The sequence below is a fragment of the Miniopterus natalensis genome, chromosome 2, assembly GCF_054644295.1.
Source record: "Miniopterus natalensis isolate mMinNat1 chromosome 2, mMinNat1.hap1, whole genome shotgun sequence".
Lineage (NCBI taxonomy): Eukaryota > Metazoa > Chordata > Mammalia > Chiroptera > Miniopteridae > Miniopterus > Miniopterus natalensis.
Genome location: NC_142082.1, coordinates 126,327,074 through 126,347,678, shown reverse-complemented (window position 1 = coordinate 126,347,678; position 20,605 = coordinate 126,327,074). Strand labels below are relative to the sequence as shown.

Here is a 20,605-nt window from a genome sequence, read left to right as displayed (position 1 = left end):
ATTTGAATATACACTGGCCTTTAGAGCATTTTACTTCTTAAAAATATAAATATCTGTAGTAAATATGAAAAAAAGTTAAAATCTGACAAAGAGTAGAAAATACATCCTCTGTATAATAATTTTTTTACAAAACTCTTAAAAGTATGGATCGTAACATTAGTTTACAGAAATACAGAGTATTAATATTGTCAACAGCTGGGAATTACTATGAATCATCTCTAAGACCCTAGAAATAAGAAAATGAAAAACTGACCAAAGAGAGTTAAATTATTTAATCAAAACTTATCATGTAGGATTATCAAACACGAGCCTAAAAACAATATGCATTACCCCTACCCTATCAGACTTTGCCTTGTCTCTAGTCTACACACACTAAAGTAGGATTTTAGTTTGATTTGGTCTCACACTATAACCACAGGGAGAAATAAACGAAACATAGTTTTTTAAATAAGTATTTCAATTCTGAATGCCAACTGCATTTGGTTGTCTGCCTCAGTCTCATGCGTTTTAATTAGTGAGAATAGTTATCTTACAGCCCCTCACTCCTGATTATCAACTCAAGCAAGTCTCTAGCTCTCCAGGTTACAGTCACATCTTAGAATACGTAATCTAATTGAGGTACAGCCCTGACCAGTTCTAACCCGTCTTTCCTGAGATGCCGCTAGTATCACTTTCCATCTCCAAAGTCCTACAAAGTATCATCACTGGAAGGAGGAAAAAGGAAGCCTAAAAGCAAGTAAGATCCTTTTGACTAAAATTCAAAATATCTTGGCTTTAAAGATACTTCAGAGATCAAAGGTTTGTTCTTTTTTTAAAGCAGTGTTCTCATCTGCTTTTAAAATCTTCACTTTTTAGACCAAATAGTTAGGTGCTTAAACACTGTCTTTCTATTTATATGCTATCCAGAAGAAACAATGGAAAGTAAAGGTTAACATTACATATTTGACATTTGCTCTCCAAATTTTCTCTCCAAGTATTTACACCACCAAATGATGCCTATGGATGAACAATTCACTAACAAATCTCACATTCATTACATATTTCTTTCAAGGTTTTAGGTAGCTTCATGACCATTTTCTATTTAATAATTATGAATATGCAAATGTTTTAATTAAGAGTTTTAGCTCGTACCTGGAGAACTGGTTTCACTATCTGTATCCATAGCAACTTCTTCATAGTTATCATATTGATAAATGCTTCCTCCACTATCAGTAGGTTGCTTATCTAAGGATCGTCTCAGGTCAGGATCTGAAGACTAATTACACAGGATATTTAGTTTCACAGCATTTTCTTAGACCATTCTTAGGCTAAAAATTATAAAACAATTAATAGTTATTTTCTAGGAAACAGTATCAAAACTCATGGTGATCCAGTTAGACCTGCCTATCACATCTGATTTGGGAAATTCAATGTACATGACAGGTGGCTGACAACTGTCAAATAGAAAATGGAAGCTAGCAGGGACTATCTACGCAGAAGAAATCTTCCACAGTTAACTGAGCAACTAATCACCTATTTCTCTATAAAATAAGATGACATCAAAATCTGTTAATACTTATGGCCTCTCTCTGTATAAAAAACTAGACGAGCCCTGGCCGGTGTGGGTCAGTTGGTTAGAGCATCATCCCATGCACTGAAGGGTCGTGGGTTCAATTCCCGCTCAGGGCACATACCCGGGTTGTGGGTTTGATCCCTGGTGGGGGTACATATGGGAGACAACTAATCAGTGTTTCTTTCTTTATCTCTCCCACCACCACCACCTTCTTCTTTCTCTAGAATCAATGAAAAATACATCCTCTGGTGAGAATTAAAAAAAAACTAGAAACTCTTGGTTGATGTATTTGCATAGTTTCTTTTTTTACTTCTTCCAATGTTTCACTGAGATGTTTTATAACAAACTGAAAAACTAGCAAAACCTACACAGATGGATGTAAGAGTAATGTGCAAATACAATACTTTTCTCTAAATGAAGAATCTATCAGAGTGTTTTTTAGAAGCTTATTTACAAATTCCTTGCTTAAGCAAACAAAACTCCTGACTCCCTAGAATTATAGAGGTCTTACTCTTAATACCCCTCTATTCTTCATTAGTACATTTACAAATGTAGTCTCAAAGCTCAGAATTCTGAAAATTAGCACTGATAATAGCACTAGATAGCTCAATATTTAATTTCCAATATACTTCCTGACACATCCATAGAAAATAATTAGTCCTTCAGTCATTATCAATCATGTATATATACTAAAGACTCACAAATGCTTGATAACTAAATAGCCACTAAGGCTACTATTATATGTTGATTTAACTTTCTTTAAAATATACCAATTAATCATGATACACTTCTAACTCTACATTATTAAATAAAGAAAAATTAATGAAATTCTTCCCCTATACTTAGGTAGCAGCCATTTTTAGAATAAGTCCTCACTACAATTTATTAATCTTACTTTCTTCTAACTAGAAAATGATAAAAAAGCTAAATGTAGGATTAGCTAACCATTTTAGTTTTATTTCTTGTTTTTAATATCTATAGCCATAAAAGACTCATTCTCAATTATAACCTACCTTTCCTCCTCCCCAAAAGTTATTTCTAAAACAAGCTGTATCAAACATAAGAATTTTATGTTTCTTAGTTGACTGAATTTATGAAATAAGGACACTTAAGTTTGAGTAGTGTTTTGATTTTTATATTTTTGCACTCCTTACTTTACTTCTTGACCGCCTCTTTCCACCAACCAATTTCATGAATCGATTGTACTGTTCTTCCTGATTTGAGAGATCTCGAATTTTTCTGATTTCTTCCTCTCTTTTTCTTCTCTCTTCTTCTTCGGCTTGTTTCCGCAGATCCTCTTCTTTCAGTCTTTCCTGTTCTTTTTGTTGTTGTAATTTCTTCCATGCCTTTGTTTGCTGCTTCCTCAATGCTTGTTTAGCTTTAAATGAAAAATGTAGAAACATCAGTATCTATTAGTTAGAATTTTCTGAAGGATAAAAGAAAGCAAGAGCTTTCAAAATTATTTTCAGTACCATTAAGTCATACATATAGACATTCCTCAGTTGTTTACAAAGGACTGCCCTCCATTCAAAGCCCTATAATTCTCCACACTTGAAATTTTTTGAATTAAAATCTAGACACGATACTGATGTATAAAATCATTTAAAAGAATTTAACAAAAATAATCACCTGTAGTGCTAACTTTTTTGGTCGAATGTGTTTTTGTACTGGTTTTAACTTTTTGCTGTATATTTTTCGTCTTAGTCAACTTTTCTTTGCTTTCTTTCATCACCTGCTGTTCTTTTTGTTGCCATTTTTTACTGGCTGACTGAAGAGCCAAAAGACGAAGTTGTAGTTCAGATAGTTCCTCTTCATCTTCACCAAGTTTCTTTTAAAAAAAATAATTACAATTTTTAAATTATCTGACTCTAAACATTTCACCAAGTCAAATCTTTTATGTGATCAAAATTTAAAGTTAGCTTTAAGGCAAATATTTAAATGGCAAATATAAATAAAATAAGGAAACAAGATTACTTACCATAGCCCTAGACCCTAATTCAATCCCTATAATACAAACAGAAGATCAATCTGTGTATATGTTCATGTGTAGGGTTTGAGGGGAAGGGTACAACTGATGAAATAGGATAATACAAAAAAAAGGAGCCCTAGCTGGTGTAGCTCAGTTGATTGGACGTTGTCATGCACGTCAGGAGGCTGCCAGTTCAATTCCCGGTCAAGGGCACACGCCGGGGTTGCAGGCTCGATCCCCAGTAGAGGTCGTACAGGAGGCAGCCGACCAATGTTGCACTCTCACAATAATGTTTCTGTCTCTCTCTCCAAAAATCAATAAGCTATTCTAAAAAAAAAAAAGTTAAGAGTTAGAGATTAGTATTTAACTGGGCTTCCCAAACAAGAAAGAAAATCTGAACGAAGCCAGTGAACTAAAAAAAAAACTCAATCCAGGAAAGATAAGGAATGAAGAATAAAGTGCTTATCAGGTTATTTATTAGCCTTACAAGTAATACAGAGAACTGGTACATTGAAAGTCAAGATTCAAATTTGCGAACTTTAAAAAATATACAATAGCTAAGATCTGGAAACAGCCCAAGTGCCCATCAGTAGATGAGTGGATAAAAAAGCTGTGGGACATTTACACCATGAAATACTATGCAGCTATAAAAAAGAATCTTTTATCCTTTGGCATGGCACGGAGGGAACTAGAAAGTATTATGCTAAATGAAATAAGCCAGTCAGAGAAAGACAAGTATCATGTGATCTCACTTATATGTGGAATATAATAAGCAAAATAAACTGATGAACAAAGTGGATCCAGAGACACAGAAGCATGGAACAGACTGAGGGATCTCAGAGGGAAGGCGGGGATGGGGGAGTGGGTGGGGAGAGATTAATCAAAGAACTTATATGTTTATATGGACAGACATTGGTATGGGGAAAGTCTGGGGGTGGGATGGATGCAGGGTTGAGGGGATCAGTGGGGATAAAAAGGGGACATCTGTAATATTCTCAACAATAAAGATAAATTAAAATATATATATATTTTATAATCCTATAGTGTTGAAGGAAAAATATGTAAAGATTTGCTTATATTTGAACATTACAAGTTCTAAACCTATAGATATTTATCTGAATATCTAAAATACTTTAAACACCCAAGACTTTTCTTTAGAGAAGCTACAATAGGAAGATAGATTCAGAGTGAATGTTTGAGAACTTTTTTCCAATTGAAATAACTTGTTTTCTCATTCTACCTTTTTTATGATAATTTTACAAATTAAATTCTCTACATTTTCGATAAAATAAAACTGAAAATGTCAGGCAACCTAAACAGAAGTTCTTAATTGGAGTATATGGGTTTACAGGGAAAGAAGGTAAAGGGTTTGGTCCTTCGGTCTCCCTATCCATTAAAGTTAAATGCAAAATTGTACACATTTTTCCTTTATGTATGAAGAGGGGAAAATCAAAAGTCTAAGACTCAAAAAGGTCAAAGCCGACTTAATCTAATAACTTTTTCTAATACATAAATTGTAATTACATTTTCCTAAAACCCAATTAAATTATTTAATTCATTATTAAGCATAAAGAAAACAGTAGATCCTGTACCAACGGGATTCATCCTTATATGAACTATCATAAATCCCTAACTGAACTAATAGTACTTCAGTTTACCCAAACCAGGATATAGTTACCCTTTCCACTATTGGGAAATATATGTAAAAAATGAGTTTTAAATTTATCATGATTCTTTTTTACTCTAAATCACTTAAACATACCAAATTCTACTGCTTGGTACTAAAGTTCTAGAGCCATACTGTCTAACATAGTAGCAATGAGTCACATGTGGCTACTTAAATTTAAATAACCAAAACTGAATACAAAATTTAGTTCCTCAGCCATACTAATCATTTTAAGTGCTTAACAGCCACATGTGGTTAACACCTACCACATTAAAGAGTACAGATAAAGAACATTTCCATTATTGTAGAAAATTCTATTCCATTTTGGACAGTGCTGATCTAGAGAGTTTAAAGTAAAGCTATCATCACTGTTCCATTGAGACTTGAGTCTTTGATTACTTTTTGCAACTACTCCTTTTAGAATTAAAGAAAGAAACCACTGATTCTATCATGAAACTATATGCTATTTAAAGCAGCTACTTGATCAGCAAGAAGCGCACTGAATCTTACTCCAACACTTAAGTCCTATGTAATATAGGCAAGTCACTTAATCTACCCATATAAATCTTACCTTACCTGTAAAACAAATGTCAACTTACTTTATGAAGTTGTGAAGGTATTAAAAAACATATACACATCTATATGCATGTACATGCACGTATTCCGTGTGCATATGTGTGTATCTGTTATATTATCATCTTTAAATTCAGAACCACCTCTTTCCTAAAACTCCTAGGATCTTTGCATCATTACCATTTACTCATAAAAACTAGCTGAAATCTTAATTGAATAAACTGCAGCTATTTCAGATCTCTAATTGAACAAAGAAAAGACCTGGGTTATTACGGGCCCATTAAATGTCAAACACAGTGTTTGATGCCTCCATATTTTATCCTGCATAACTTCACAACAAACCCAAAGAACAGATGACATGAAACTCATTTTGTAAAGCCAGGCCAGTGTTGCTCAGTGGTTACAGCGTTGGCCCCTGCATCGAAGGGTCTCAGGTTCAATTCCTGATCAAGGGCACATACCTTGGTTGCAAGCTTGTGTGGGAGGCAACCAGTAGATGTGTCTCTTTCACATCAATGTTTCTCCTTCCCTTCCTCCCTCCCTTCCTCCCTCCTTCCCTTTCATTCTCTCTGAAAAGCAATGGAAAAAATATCCTCAGGTAAGGATTTAAAAACAAAACTCATTTTGTAAAGAAGAAAAACAGATGCAAGCAAAGGCTCACACAACATCAGTCAGCTAAGAGGAGGAGCTAGAATTGGCTACCAGGTCCAGGTCTGTCTAACTCCAAAAGCTTTCCCACACAGGATAATCCCCTCAAAATTGAAAAAAAATTATCTGGATAAAAATTAAGTTTCAAAAAACAGAAAGATCATCTAAGGAAATAAATAAGACTTAAACACAATTTAATTGAACCCAGTGGAAAAATACTCTAAGATGTGTCTCCAGATTTTCTTATCTTTACACTTATGTCCAAATAAAGATATAGTAATGATGAAAGAAAATTAGTGGAAAGGAAGACAGAATTTTCCTTTCTAAAGAACAGGGTAAAGCAGTACAACAGTCAGTCTTACAGAGCTATCCAATCACACAAAGCAGTATCTTACCTTTTCAGATAGAATATCTGAGGCACTAAGTCGTCTTGTTAAATTTTGTTCCTTATCTTCTAATCCTTTAAAATAAAACAGCATACTTTGAACACTCTAAAAGAAAGCTACAATCAACTTAAAACAAAATGCTATATAATGTCTAATATTAATTATTCTAAAGGGTCTCATTAAGGGTCTCATTTTCTCAATCTCTCAGGCAAAAGATTGCTGTTAGAGAAAATGAAAATCTGACTGAACTTCTCATACAGGCCTCATTTCTAAAAGTTAGAAGGCAAGTGATTCAAAGTATTAAATAATAAATTAAAAGCCCATTTTGATAAAACAATTTCAAAACTAAAAATAATTATTTCAAATAAGAACAGAATTTATAGAGATAGATAACAAGCAAAGCTTCATTCCCAAATAGATAATACATACTGATAAAATAAAATGATTATTAATTCAGACCTCTAAATGAAATGAACTCAACATTTAGAGATTGCATTGGATTTATACATTAAAGAAATGGTCCTCTACCTAGAAAAGCATCAGCAGAAGTTGTTAAATATCAACAAAATTAAATCCATCCACACATACTTCTAGAATTCTAGCCTTGGGCCAGATTTCTGAAGAAGTTATTTACAAAATCTTATTTACATATTACCTATTCTATAACTGCTCAACAAATCTCCCAATAAAGTTACAGTACATTTACAACAACACTGAGATACATTTTTGTAGCTAAAACAGATGAAGTTGAAAACTAAGAGAATCTTTCCACAAGATGACACAAATGAAGTCTAAACTCCAAATCCAGTTTTCCCCCCTTCATAATGCCATCTGTCAGTGTTCCAAACAACCTAATTTGATTGCTTAAGACCTACAGGTAAAAGAACAGGCAATTTATTCAATAAATAGAGAAATTACTAAACAAGTACCCTAGACAAAGAAAATGGGAGGCAACCACCAAATTTTGAATCACATCAGTTCTGCTATAAGGCTTGTTTTGGAAATGTGAATTTGTTGCAACATGACTGATATTTTAGAAAATAATTTGAGCATAACACAAATTTCATGTTTGCTTAAGTGCGGTTTGTCCCCAAGAAACACTAAGAGAATGCAGAAAACTAACCCCGGGTAATCCAAGCCATGTAGGAATACAAAACCTCCCCAAACTTTGAGCATCTACCGACTACTTCAGTTTACCATGTATGTTATCAGCCACACTCATCCACATCTGGTGTAATAGTTTACTGTCCAATCTCCTTGCTCTGCTTTACAGTAATTCATAAGCTGAAAATCTTCCACTTCCACATGCACACTTTAGGTCTTTTTCAAAGTAAAGTGACATTTACTGTAGTATTTCAAGCATTTTTTTTAACCCATTTAACATACAGCTGCACTACCATTTTTATTAGGTTCCTAACTTTTTTCATGTGTCACTGACAAAGTTTTTGAATGCTGTTTCCCTAATTCCATTTTGTTCATAAATCCTGTACTTTTTATTGTGCAATTTTGCAATGTAGTGATTTTTAGGAATGCATGTGTCACATTATAGCAAAACTGATCATACTTCAAAGAACACTAGAATAGTAATAATTATTAGACAAAAAAATGAATAAAAAAAGACACCCCTTCCTCAGAGTGGAGGAACTGAAGTGAAAATCAGTATGGACATAAGTTTACAATCAGGAAGTAAGAAGCTGGAAGTTGAATGCGATCACCTGAAACAGAGCACGCTCCAAGGCTGACAATAGAGATAAAAAGCCTGAAAAATGATGAAGGTTTAGAAGAGTTGAAGAAATTGGAGGAAAAAAAACGCTGACCAATAATTTAAAGGTTTGATTGCAGAACTGAGTCTTGCTGAAGACTGGAGAAAATGCACAAGTAGAAATACTATATAACTTATTTAGAGAAGTGCTATTCTTTTTAGTTTTCCTCCAATAATTCTTTACACAGCTGTCAGTTATTTTCTTAAAACAGACATCTGATCACATCATTTTCCTGCTTAAAAATATCTGACTGCCCGCCTGATATTTAAAGAAACTCTAAATCCTTTAGCAAGCCCTGGCCAGGTAGCTCAGATTGTTAGAGCATCATCCCCATAGCCAAGGTTGTGGGTCTGATCCCCAAACGGGGCACATACAAGAAACTGCCAATGAATGCATACATAAGTGGAACAACAAATTGATATTTCTTTCTCTCTCTCTCCTTTCCTCTCTAATATCAATAAATTACAATAAAATAAAGTTCTTTAAAAAGATATTCAAGGCCCTTTGTAATCCAATCTCACCTATCCTTTCATAAATTCATATCCAACCACTCCTAGAAACATATCATATAGCCCACGTTGCAACCATAATCCAATATCCTTTAAAAGTTCTGTGACTTCATCTGCTCATTCGGTTCATCTGACTTCCCAAGTGGAAAAGACTCATTTTTTCAAGACATATTTCAAACATTTCCATAACTATGAAAACTTCCTGAATCCAAGAGGAGACTTTTATCCTCCTCTGTTACTGCAGCCTTCCATACACAACTCCTTATTATACTCTATGACACTTATATGTGTCTTTTCTAGCCCACTGATTATATTTCTCAAACTGTCTTCTGGAATCATAGTATTAAGCTGGGGAGGGGGGAAAAAATGTCCCTAAGAATGTGTAACCAAAATCAGTCACCACTCAGGTTTGCAACCAAATTTACACTATATGAATGGCCCTGAAAACCTCAAATATAAAGTGGTCCAAGAGCTAAAGTCTACTCAAGTACCTGGCAGCAACAAAAGCAAATCCTCTCTGGGGAATCCACCTTTGTGCCAGGCCTCAAAAAATTCCCACCAAAAAAATTCAAAGAAAACTGAGCACCTCATTTAAAAAAAAACACAAAAAAATCAATCACCAAGTGTTCAAGAAAAGAAAGTACCAAAAACAAGAACCAGCAGAGATAGCAAACATCAGAAATCAAACCCACAAAGACCTCAGACACAAGAAATCAGCAGGCAAAGGAGAGAAACAAAACAAAACAAAACAAACTTATGGTTAACATGTTTAAAGAAACAAAGATGCATTTGAAAAAATAAGTGGGGAGAAAGAAAACTAAAAAGAAGGAGGCAAGTGATATGAAAACAAAATAAAAATAATAAAATAAAACCTGTAACTGAAATTTAAAACTCAACAGGAGAGCTTAAGGCTTATCAGACACAGATAAAGAGAATCAGTGAACTGAAAGATATAGCAAATGACATTTCCGAGAATGTAGCAGAGTTATAAAGAGATGGGAACGTAAGAGAAATGAAGGGAAATGGAAGATAAAGTGAGATGATTTAATATAATATACATCTACACAGTGTCAGAAAAGAAAGAGAAAGGGACAATATTTTAAGAGATGACAATTTTCCAGAACCAATAAAAAAAGCACAACATATCCCAAACTGGATAAATAAAAAGAAAACTACGATCAATACATCATAGTTAAACTACAGAATGCCAAAGACAAAAATAAGATCTTTAAAGCAACCATAAAAAGATACTACCTTCCAACTAGAAACTATTAATATAGCTGACTTTTCAAAATCAACAACAGAAACCAAAAAAAAAATCTTCAATATGTTGATAATATAATTAACCAACCTAGAATTCTAAACCTAGAAAAATTCTTTTTAAAAGGGGGCAAACAGAAATAAGTTTTCCATCTAGCAAACACACATTAAAGGAATTTTTTTTTTTTTATCCTCACCTGAGGATATTTTTTCCAATGATTTTTAGAGAGAGTAGAAGGGAGACAAGGAGGGACGGACTGATGGAGACAGAGAGAAACACCAATGTGAGACACACATTGATGGCAGGGACAGAACCTGCAACCCAGATGCATGCCCTTGATAAGGGATCAAACCTAAGACCTTGTAGCGCATGGGCCAATGCTCTAACCACCACGCAACACTGGCCAGGGCGAAAGGAAATTTTTTTTAATGTATTTGAAGCATAAGTGACTCTAGATACAGAAGGAAGAGTGAACCAAGAAAGTGTTAAATAGATGGGCAAAGCCAGACAAATTCTGGTCCTTGTATATCAGGGAGAGGGTAAAGACCCTGAATAATTTTAAACATTGATAAGAATTCATGTTATAACTCCTAGAGGAACCAATGAGAACAGAAACTTAGTTACTAACTTTCAAACAAGTAAAAAAGATTATATAAAAAAAAACAAGAGTGTCAAGAAAGAAAAAAGGAACAAAGAAAATTCGAGTATCAGTAACCATGAAAAAATGTAAATGAACTATATGTTCTAGTTAAAAGACAAGACTGTCAGACTAAATTACAAATGATACCTAGCTCTATACTATGTACAAGTGAAATCTGAGACATGAGGATACAGAAACACTGGAAGAATGAAAAATACTATACAAGGCATATATACTTATCAAGAGAAAGATGGTATGGCTAAAAATATAGACAAAATAGCCTTTTAGGCAAAAACATTATAGAAATAAAGAAGGTAACTCCATAATAATGAGAATAGTGTGAGTCAATTCCCAAGCCTCAAAGTACTTAAAGCAAACACTGAAAACCACTATCATAGTGGCAGATTTTAACAAACCTCTCAGTAATATATCAAGCAGATCAAAAAGTGAAGGAAGATATATGAACAACATAAAAAGCTTGACCTAGCCCAGCCGGCGTGGCTCAGTGGTTAAGCATCGACCTATGATCCAGATCATGGTTTGATTCCCAGTCAGGGCACATGTCAGGATTGCGGGCGCAATCCCCAGTAGGAGGCGTGTGGGGGGCAGCCGATCAATGACTCTCATCACTGATGTTTCTCTCTCTCCCTCTCTGAAATCAATAAAGATGTATTTTTTTAAAAAACCTTGATATAACAATCCATATGTTTCTTTCAAACACATACAGAACAGTTCTAAAACTCAATCATATGCTAAATAAAGCAAGCCTATACAAATATTTCAAAAGACTGATATTATATAGATCTCATTCTCCAACAATGTAATTGACTTAGAAATCAGTAACAAAAAATACAGCTAGAAAACCTTCATGTTTGGAAGTTAAACACTCCCAATAGCCTATGGGTCAAAGAAAGAAAATTTTTTTAATATTTAGAAGTGAATTTTAAAAACTTACATGTCGCAAACAGATGTAGCTAAAGTTGAAACTTCATAGCCCAAAATGATCTTAACAGGAAAGAGGCTGAAAACGAATGAGTTTTAAGAGCTATGGACTTATTTCTGGGGAAATTTTTTAAAAGGGGAAGAGTTTATCAATGCTGCAGATAATTTTTAAAGCAGGAAAGAGATTCTTAAGAATAATTTTTTTATAGACTTTACAACTTACAGGAAATGGACACATTACTAGAAAAATAGTTTACATAAACTGCCTTAACCAGAAATAGAGAACATGAACAGTCAGTACAGTGGTACCTCGGTTTTCTAATGTAATCCGTTCCCGAAGACTGTTCAAGTTCTGAAACGTTCGAAAACCGAGGGATCAACACAGCCTACAGCTAGGCCTCAGGATCTTGCACTCAGCGGAAGCCGTGTGGCATATCTGACTACGGAGATGTGTTCGAAAACCAAAGCATTTGCTTCCGGGTTTACGGCCTTCATAAACCGAAATGTTCATCAACAGAGACGTTCAAAAACCGAGGTACCACTGTAGTTTAAAATCTTCCCAGAAAAAAACTGCATCCAGACCCTTTAATCAGCAAGATTTATCAAATATCCCAGGAATGATTCCAATCTTGAACTAGTCCAGAAAATAAAAAGTGAACTATTCCCCAACTCATTTTGAGCATCACCTCCTTATATTAAATCTTGGAGAGCAAAAGAAGGGTAAAAAATTAGTCTTTAAACCTAGATGAAAAATTCTAAACAAAGCATTAGCAAACCTTTATTTATGAAGGTTTTAAATTGCCCGAAACTGCAAGAACTCTAATGTCCCTCCAACTAGGAAATGGATAAACAAACTGTAGCATAGCCATACAATAGAACACTCAACAACAAAAAATAACACACTACTAATATATACAACCACATGGATGAATCCCAAATACACTACGCTGAGTGAAAGAAGCTAGAAGCAAAAGGCAATGTACTATATGATTCCATTTATATGAATTTTTTTTTTTAATCCTCATGAGAGGATATGTTTTTATTGATTTTAGAGAGAAAGGAAGGGAAAGAGAAACATCAATGTGAGAAACATCAATCTGTTGCCTCCCGTATAAAGCCCAACCAGGAATCAAACCAGCAACTTAGGTATGTGTCCTGACCAGGAATCGAATCCACAACCTTTTGGTATATGGGACAACACTCCAACCAACTGAACCACCCAGTCAGGGCTATATGACAGTCTTGAAAAAGCAAAACTATAAGAACAGTAGAGATCAGCAGTTAACAGGTGGGCTAAGGGTTTGGGAAGTGAGGGACTGAAGAATCAGTGGGAGTTAATAGAACTGTTCCATATCTTAATTGGAGGCTGGTGATGGTTATCCAACTGCCTGCATTTGTCAAAACTAAAAAAACTTCACACTTAAAAAGGATACATTTTACTGTATTATAAACTATACATTTACAAAAAGAAAAATTAACTAACCAAATCCATGATGCATAAAAATGATATATCAATGAACTAGCTGCATTTATCTCGAGTACACAAGAGTAGTTTAACCCTACAAAATCAATTAACATAATCCACTACACTAATAAACTGAAGGAGAAAAATTAGATGAATGCTCTTCTCAATAATGAAGTAAAAAGACCTGATAAACTTTAACATCCATTTCATGCTGAAAATCTCAAACAAGCAAAAGGGGGAAGGAAGAAAAAAACATTTTTTACCCAACAAGGAATACTTACAAAAACTTAAACACCATGTTTAATGGTAAATGTCAAAAGCATTCCCTTTAAGTTAGGGAACAAACGTGCTCACTATTACTTATACTAAAAATTGTACTGTAAGTTTTGACCAGCAAGTAAGGAAAAAAAAAAAAAAGATTGGAATGAAACAAACATCATCATTCAATGGTGTGACTGTGTAGAATGTGCAAGAATAATTCACAATTATTAGAATCATATCAATGAAGCATGCCACCAAAATAGGTCATTACCCCTTTAGAGATAAAATAATCTTATTACTTAATTGAAGTGTTTAATTCCATTACCTTGACTGGATTCAGTAGTGTCAGATTTCAAGGAAAGTTTTGTTCCATCTTTAACTTTTTTCAATCGGTTCTTATCTCCTGGTAAAGTCAATTTTTGCCTGAGTGGTTTTAATTCAAATGCCTGAAAAGTTTTGACCTGTGTTTTCTCCTCAGGAGCTAATTCTTTACTTGAGTCCTTTGTAATACTGACATTATCAGTGCTTGTTTGGTCCTCAGAGTTCAATGTTTTTGGATCTTCCTGCACATTCTCTTCTTTGCTACTCAGAGCTAGTTTTTCATCCTTATTGATGCACTCCAGTTCCAACTGTATTTGCTTATACTTCAAAAGTAAATCTTCAAAAGTTTCTTCCCCACAGTTTTCACTTTTTGATGAATAACTTTTTCTTGATGGAGATCTACCAAAACTTTTGGCTGAACAGCATATTAAGGAAACCAGTTTCCAAAAATTTTCCAGTTAATTTAACAAAAACACATTAAGTAATAACAGATGAATTATCTCCCTTTTTTCAAGAAAGATGAAGTGATATTTTTAAATTACTAAATTCCATTTTAATGTATGTGCTACTAATGCCCACTTTCATTCTGTGCCCACATTTCAAATTTAACAAATATCCATATAAATAGTCCACTTACAAAATCACTAGTGTCAATTATTACCCATAGTATCCACAGGTATTCCATCTGGTTAGGTTATAACATCCTTCTTTCTATAGGTATCAGGAAAGCCCATAATGAGCTGATGTTAGATTCCTTTCTGAAGGAAGAGGGGAGAAACTGAATGGTTTGTCACAGATGTGGATAATTTACACTTCAGATAATCAGGAGGAAAGTTTTTAATTACTTTCTTCTCATGTGTCAAATTTTTAAAAATAAGAGATAAAAAATGAATACTGACAATTATTAAGACTGATTTATGAATAAGAAACATTTACTTAAAAACCTAATACATAACAATCTTAGAGCTTATCAACTATACCAACATCCAACACATGTATAACTAAGACAAAGAAAGTAGTTATATGATAAAAAATAAAACTTTTAAATAGTATTCAAAAAGTATCTTCTAAACATTTTCCCCTAAACCAATTATCTCAGTTATTTCTGTCTCTAACATACTGACAAACACAGCACAACTTTTCTTGGAAATGGCTACAAAGTTCCAACCTACAATTTTTATTCAAAATAATTTATACATGAGAATTGTTACACCTCACTTTTCCAGCCTACAAATTAACAAGAGAAAAGACAAGTACCTCATGTGGTTTTAATACAATATGATCATTTGAATCAGCTAGAATATAGCATTACAGTTCCCAAATGTTTCTTCTCTGTTTAGTAACTTACAGGACAAGCAACTTGCAAACATTTTAAACTTCCCTAATGACCAATTCAAGAATGGGTATCAATACCATATATTTTAGAAACTAAACAAGCATTACAACTGAAAATCTTAATGGTTCTAGCAAAACTGTTTTGGTAAATACTTGGTTCTCTGATCTCTATTCTTCAGAGCCAAGTTTCTTGAAAGAATACTAGTTTCATACAATGCCTCCATGATTTGACCCATACTTCCTTTCCAATCTCACCCTTCCTGTTCATCACAATTCATGCATAGCTTTGTGCCTAGGTTTTTCAGTTCTTCAAATTGACTCCAATTCAAATGTCACCTATGTGAAGCCAAAAAATTATCTGCTACCCCACCCCACTGATATGTATTCTTTGTACATAAGTTCTGTAATTATCTGCATTTACATCTCACTTTTCAATGGAGCTATCTATAGGCACAACTCTGTCTGGCCAGTGTTGCTCAGTGGTTGACCACTGACCCATGAACCAGGAGTTCAGGGTTTGATTCCTGGTCAGGGCACATGCCTGGGTTGTGGGCTTGAACCCCAGTAGGGGGGGTGTAGGGGGTAGCCGATTGATGACTCTCTGTCATCACTGATGTTTCTATCTCTCCCTGTCCCTTCCTCTCTCTGAAATCAATAAAAACATATTAAACAAGTAAATAAATAAAGGCATGACACTAGTAATTTTTTAAAAATAACATAACCTTGGAAACATTTGTAAAAGGAAAAGATTCAATACTCTTAAGAAATAAAATAACTAAAGGACAGAAAAATGAGGTAAAGTCACTGAGTTATAACTTTGACTGACTAATCTTCAAGGCTAAATGAAATCTTATTTTTTTTAATTTTTAATTTTATTGATTTTAGAGAGGCGAGGGGTTCGGGGGAAAAAGAGAGGGAAAAAACACCAATTTGTTGTTCCACTTATTTACGTATTTATTGGTTGACTCTTCTATGTGCCCTGACTGGGGATCGAACCCACAACCCTGGCATAGCAAGACAACACTCTAACCAACTAAGCTACCCAGCAGGACTGAAATCTACTTCTGTCTATAAAGGACAACTAAAAGCAAACACTTAAAGGATTTCATTTTAAGCTGGTCAGGATGCAATTTCTAGCTGAAATCTGGTTTAAAAAAAGAACTGTCAACCTTTACAACTGCAGGTGAAAATAGAATGACTTTCTACTGATGAGAAACACTGACCTAGTATTTTAGCTCTCATCAGATTTGAAAGTTTAAAACAGTAGTCATCCAAAGGAGACATATGCTAAGACTAAGTGTGTACACTAAGAAAAATTAAAAATGAGAATGCCCTGGTTGGCGTGGCTCAGTTGACTGGAGCATCCCGTAGGCCAGGAAGGTAGTGGGTTCGATTCCAAGCACATCACTGTTTCTCTCTCTCCCCACCTTCCTCTCAAATCAATTTAAAAAAAAAAAAAAAAGAATGAAAATGAAAATAAGTACTGGTACTGGCTGGTGTGGCTCAGTTGGTTGGGCATCGTTCCATGCACCAAGAGGTCATGGGTTCAATTCCCAGTCAGGGGACAGGCCCAGGTTGCAGGCTCTATCCCCAGTAAGGGGCATGCAAGAAGCAGCTGATCAATGACTCTCTCATATCTCACATCAATGATTCCTTCTCTCTCCTCCTTTCCCTTCCTCTCTCTCTAAAATTAATAAAAATATATATTTTTTTTTAAAAAAGAAAAGCAATAGGATTTGGCTTATTCTATTTCTTTTAAGCTACATTTAGCATACCTTAATCATTATAGAGAAAGGAGTTAAAAAAAAACACCAACCACCTGTACTTATGCTGCTTTACTTCTGGATTATGGAAATGAGCCACAGAAAAACTCTTATTCTTTCTTAATGTAACATTTATAAAATAAAAATGTCATTATTATAATCAACAATGGAAATATGAATTAAACTCAGTTCAATCTTGGTCTTAAAGAAATCTGAATTGGGGGGATGAGAGGGTGAAGGGGGGGTCACTGGGGGGAAAGGAGGACATGTGTAATACTTTAAACAATAAAGTTTTTTAAAAAAGAAATAAATTTGAATTTATAAAATTTCGTATTACAAATTTTGTTTGCTCACATTATACAAAAGTGCCTGAGAACTATGTTTTCCTTTACAAAATCTTAAAAGAATACCACCTCTAGGACAGATTAGTGATACTTCACGAGAAAAACAATGAGCAGAGGATCAAAACAAGCATCCTTTTCTTAAATGCGGCATCTGTGAAAAGGAAAACATCAAGACAGCTTATTTCTGATAAGTTACTACAGAAATCAGACTGGTTATCCTCCTGTACTTTTTCCCCACAACTTCATATCCATTTATTAATAAAAAGGTATGAACTTAGCAATTAATAAAGGTATATGACAGTCCAAATTGATATTAAATGGACAGAAGGAAGGTAAAGGAAGGAGGTAGGCGAACCATTCGTCACCCTCTTCTCTAATATAGAATAACATAAGAATAAACTTTGAGCTCCCATAATACTTTTTACATACTTCAATTTGAACATTTTAAATTAAACTAATTATTTATTTAAGTCTGTCTCTCCAATACAAATTACAAGTTTCATCTTTTCTTAAAAAATATACATACATGTGCTTAAATACCTTTCTGTTTTTAGATTCAGAATTGACAATGAACAAATCCTTGGTTAATAAATATCTTAGACAGAGATTTTCCAACTTCAAAAGTTAAATACCTAATGATTTTCTCTGACATATTCCTGGAATGTTCCTAACCCAACTTTTGGTTGCAGAAATAAGTTTTTACACGCCACTAGCACCAGAAGCTGCTACTTCTTACCTAAACCTACATTTCTTGCCCCCTTTATATCATGACATATGAAAAAGACCATATGGTTCTAAGTAAACTATAAAAATGATGTTGAGCGTCTTCCAAACAAATGTCATTATATGTAAGTTTCATATATAATAACTACATTAAAAAATCATTAAACCATGGAAATTGCAACCAGTAATAAAAGTGCTTAGTAAACCACTTTTATGTAGTTATCATGGAATAAGTCAAGGCATAGTTCTACCAACCCATCACAAAACAGCAAAACGTCAGATGACTAATTTTTCAGTTTAAGTCCTGAGTAAACTCAGGAATACTAAAGATAACTAATAAGGTTAGAGGGAACAAAAATCAGATATTTTGCTATTTTCCTTCTTAACCTCGCCACAATCTCCACCTTCCCATACATCCTCGTGGCTTCCAATTTGTTAAAATTAAAATGCTGTTAAGTTTATCCTTCTCTTTCTGACCCACATCTGTCAGCACTAAGAATTATAAAATGTCAAAAAAGTGAACTAATACACAATTTAAGAAGGTAAAGTTTTCCAAGAAGTTATATGAATTTAAAACCTCTCAATTAACAGAGTTGCTGAAGGTAATACCAACAATGGTCTTTTTCCCCCCCCCCACTTTAAAAGACACCAATATCTAAGAATAAATCAAGAAAGGTAAAAACAGAATCATAAACAGAAACGGTAGGATTAGGCAGAATGAAATTTCGTAATTTACAGTATCAAAGTGTAATATGATAAAAGAACACTATTCCCCAAATTGTTTGTAACTATGTATTTTGCCCCCTCTAACAATCCAAGTTGACCTCACATATAACGTTCCTGTACCAGCAAAAACAAATGCTAATGAAACGTGGGCTTCTGATGTACTATTACAAATCTGATTTTAGTCTTAGATTCCACTAGCTTGGCCCCAAACCATGACACGGTAATGTTAAAAAACAATATACCCAATAAAACAATCTTTAAAAACACTACAGTGTGACACATGGGATTATTACCAAAAAACTTACTTTAAGTAACAAATTAGCGGCTCTGACGGTTCAGAGAAGTTACTCATCTCAAAGACCTAGTAATGACGCTAAAGGGAAACTTTAGTGACACACCCAGGGCCGACCGCCACGTTAAGGATACAACTCTTCCGAGGTGGGGAGGGCTCACGCCAGCTCTGACTGCCGTTGAATCCGGATCCCGGTCCTCCCCCCAGAGGTGGTCTGCCCCCCGGCTTGCCTCCTCGGTCACCCCCTCCACGACCCCGACTCCAGCGACTCCCACCCCGGTAAGGCCTGCCTCGAAAGCGGAAACGGTCCAAGGCGATGTGGCTCCGTTCCCAGAAGGACGGTCGGGGGTTGCTTTCGGACAGCGAGCTCGAAGGCATCCGCACGGAGGGCTGGTGAGATCGGAACGGCTCTTTGGGTCGGTAGCTGTTGTGTCCCCTGAGGTGGCCCCGCTCCGACGCGTGCCGCGAGCGTGAGAAATTCCTCAGCTGCTGCTGAGAAGAGGACGACGACGACGACGAGCCACCGCCTCCGCCGGATCCACCGCCCCGGGCCGGGTGAGGAGGCCTTCGTCGTGGATACGGTAACAGCCCGCAGCCGCTGCTGCTGCTGCTGCTCCGGCTCCGTATCTGGCTATTATCGTCATCGCTGATCTCCCCATCTTCTAGCTCCCCTTCTTCCTTGGGTGAGAGGCCACTGGAGGCTGGGGCCGGAGTATCTGCGGTCGCCATCCCGGGGGCAGCGCCTTCCACACAACCTTAGCCCTCCGTCCGGGGAACCGCCCGACAATTAGCTTCCTCCTCGGTCCCTTCTCTTCTAACGGACCCGGTTGGTGCGGCCTTACCCTACTCGGACACCTAGCGGGTTCTGCTCCCCAACTTCCCGGCACCCAAGCTCTTTCTCGCCGGACTGTCGCAACCCAGTTCCCTACCCTAGCGCCCCCTTGCTCCTCCGCGAGCGGGTTTCTTCCGCCTCGCGAGAAAAGGGCTCCTGAAAGTGGCTCTGCCCGCGACGTCACTTCCTGCGGCACACCGGAAACAAGGCTCTCAGTTCCCGCGATAATTATTAAGACCGCGCGATTCTCAGTGGGATTTGTAGTTTTTCTTCCCTGTCTTAGGGTTTGTCCTTCTAGCCGACAACTCACACCCACCTTAGACTCTGGATTGGAATATCTGGGTGCGTGTTGAAACGGGCGGGCCTGTTCTTAATCTCGGCCCGGAGACAGTATCGTAGAGATGGGGGGCGGGGCGGTGGGTAATACCTCTTCTTTTTTAATTGGTCCGAGGACGGCTGTTAAAGAGACGCAGTAGTCCCGCTACCTTTTGGGGGGCCAGGGAGAGAGTAGGGTTGTGCCCGCCATGTTGGTGAAGGCAAAAGAAGGCGACTGGAGCTGCGGGACCGAGGGCTCGGCTGTCTCAAGTCCGCCATATTAATAAAGAGAAAGGGAAGGTCGACCCCCGCCACCCGA

General features: G+C 35.9%; 1 protein-coding gene across 2 annotated transcripts in view; it reads right to left on the bottom strand.

Annotated features, from left to right (window-relative positions):
• The window catches only part of ZFC3H1 (zinc finger C3H1-type containing), a 51,361-nt gene extending 31,348 nt beyond the window's left edge, over nucleotides 1-20,013 (bottom strand). Inside the window, exons 1-6 of one of the 2 annotated variants that reach the window (XM_016198924.2) lie at nucleotides 19,274-20,013; nucleotides 13,961-14,371; nucleotides 6,804-6,868; nucleotides 3,182-3,380; nucleotides 2,707-2,930; nucleotides 1,132-1,255 (exon numbers count right to left, since the gene is read on the bottom strand). In XM_016198924.2, the coding sequence (XP_016054410.2) occupies nucleotides 1,132-1,255; nucleotides 2,707-2,930; nucleotides 3,182-3,380; nucleotides 6,804-6,868; nucleotides 13,961-14,371; nucleotides 19,274-19,868 (1,618 nt within the window). In that variant the 5' untranslated portion in view covers nucleotides 19,869-20,013. The remainder of the gene's footprint in view (nucleotides 1-1,131; nucleotides 1,256-2,706; nucleotides 2,931-3,181; nucleotides 3,381-6,803; nucleotides 6,869-13,960; nucleotides 14,372-19,273) is intronic. The other variant, XM_016198934.2, reaches the window with a different exon arrangement.
• Between the last annotated feature and the right edge of the window lie 592 nt (nucleotides 20,014-20,605).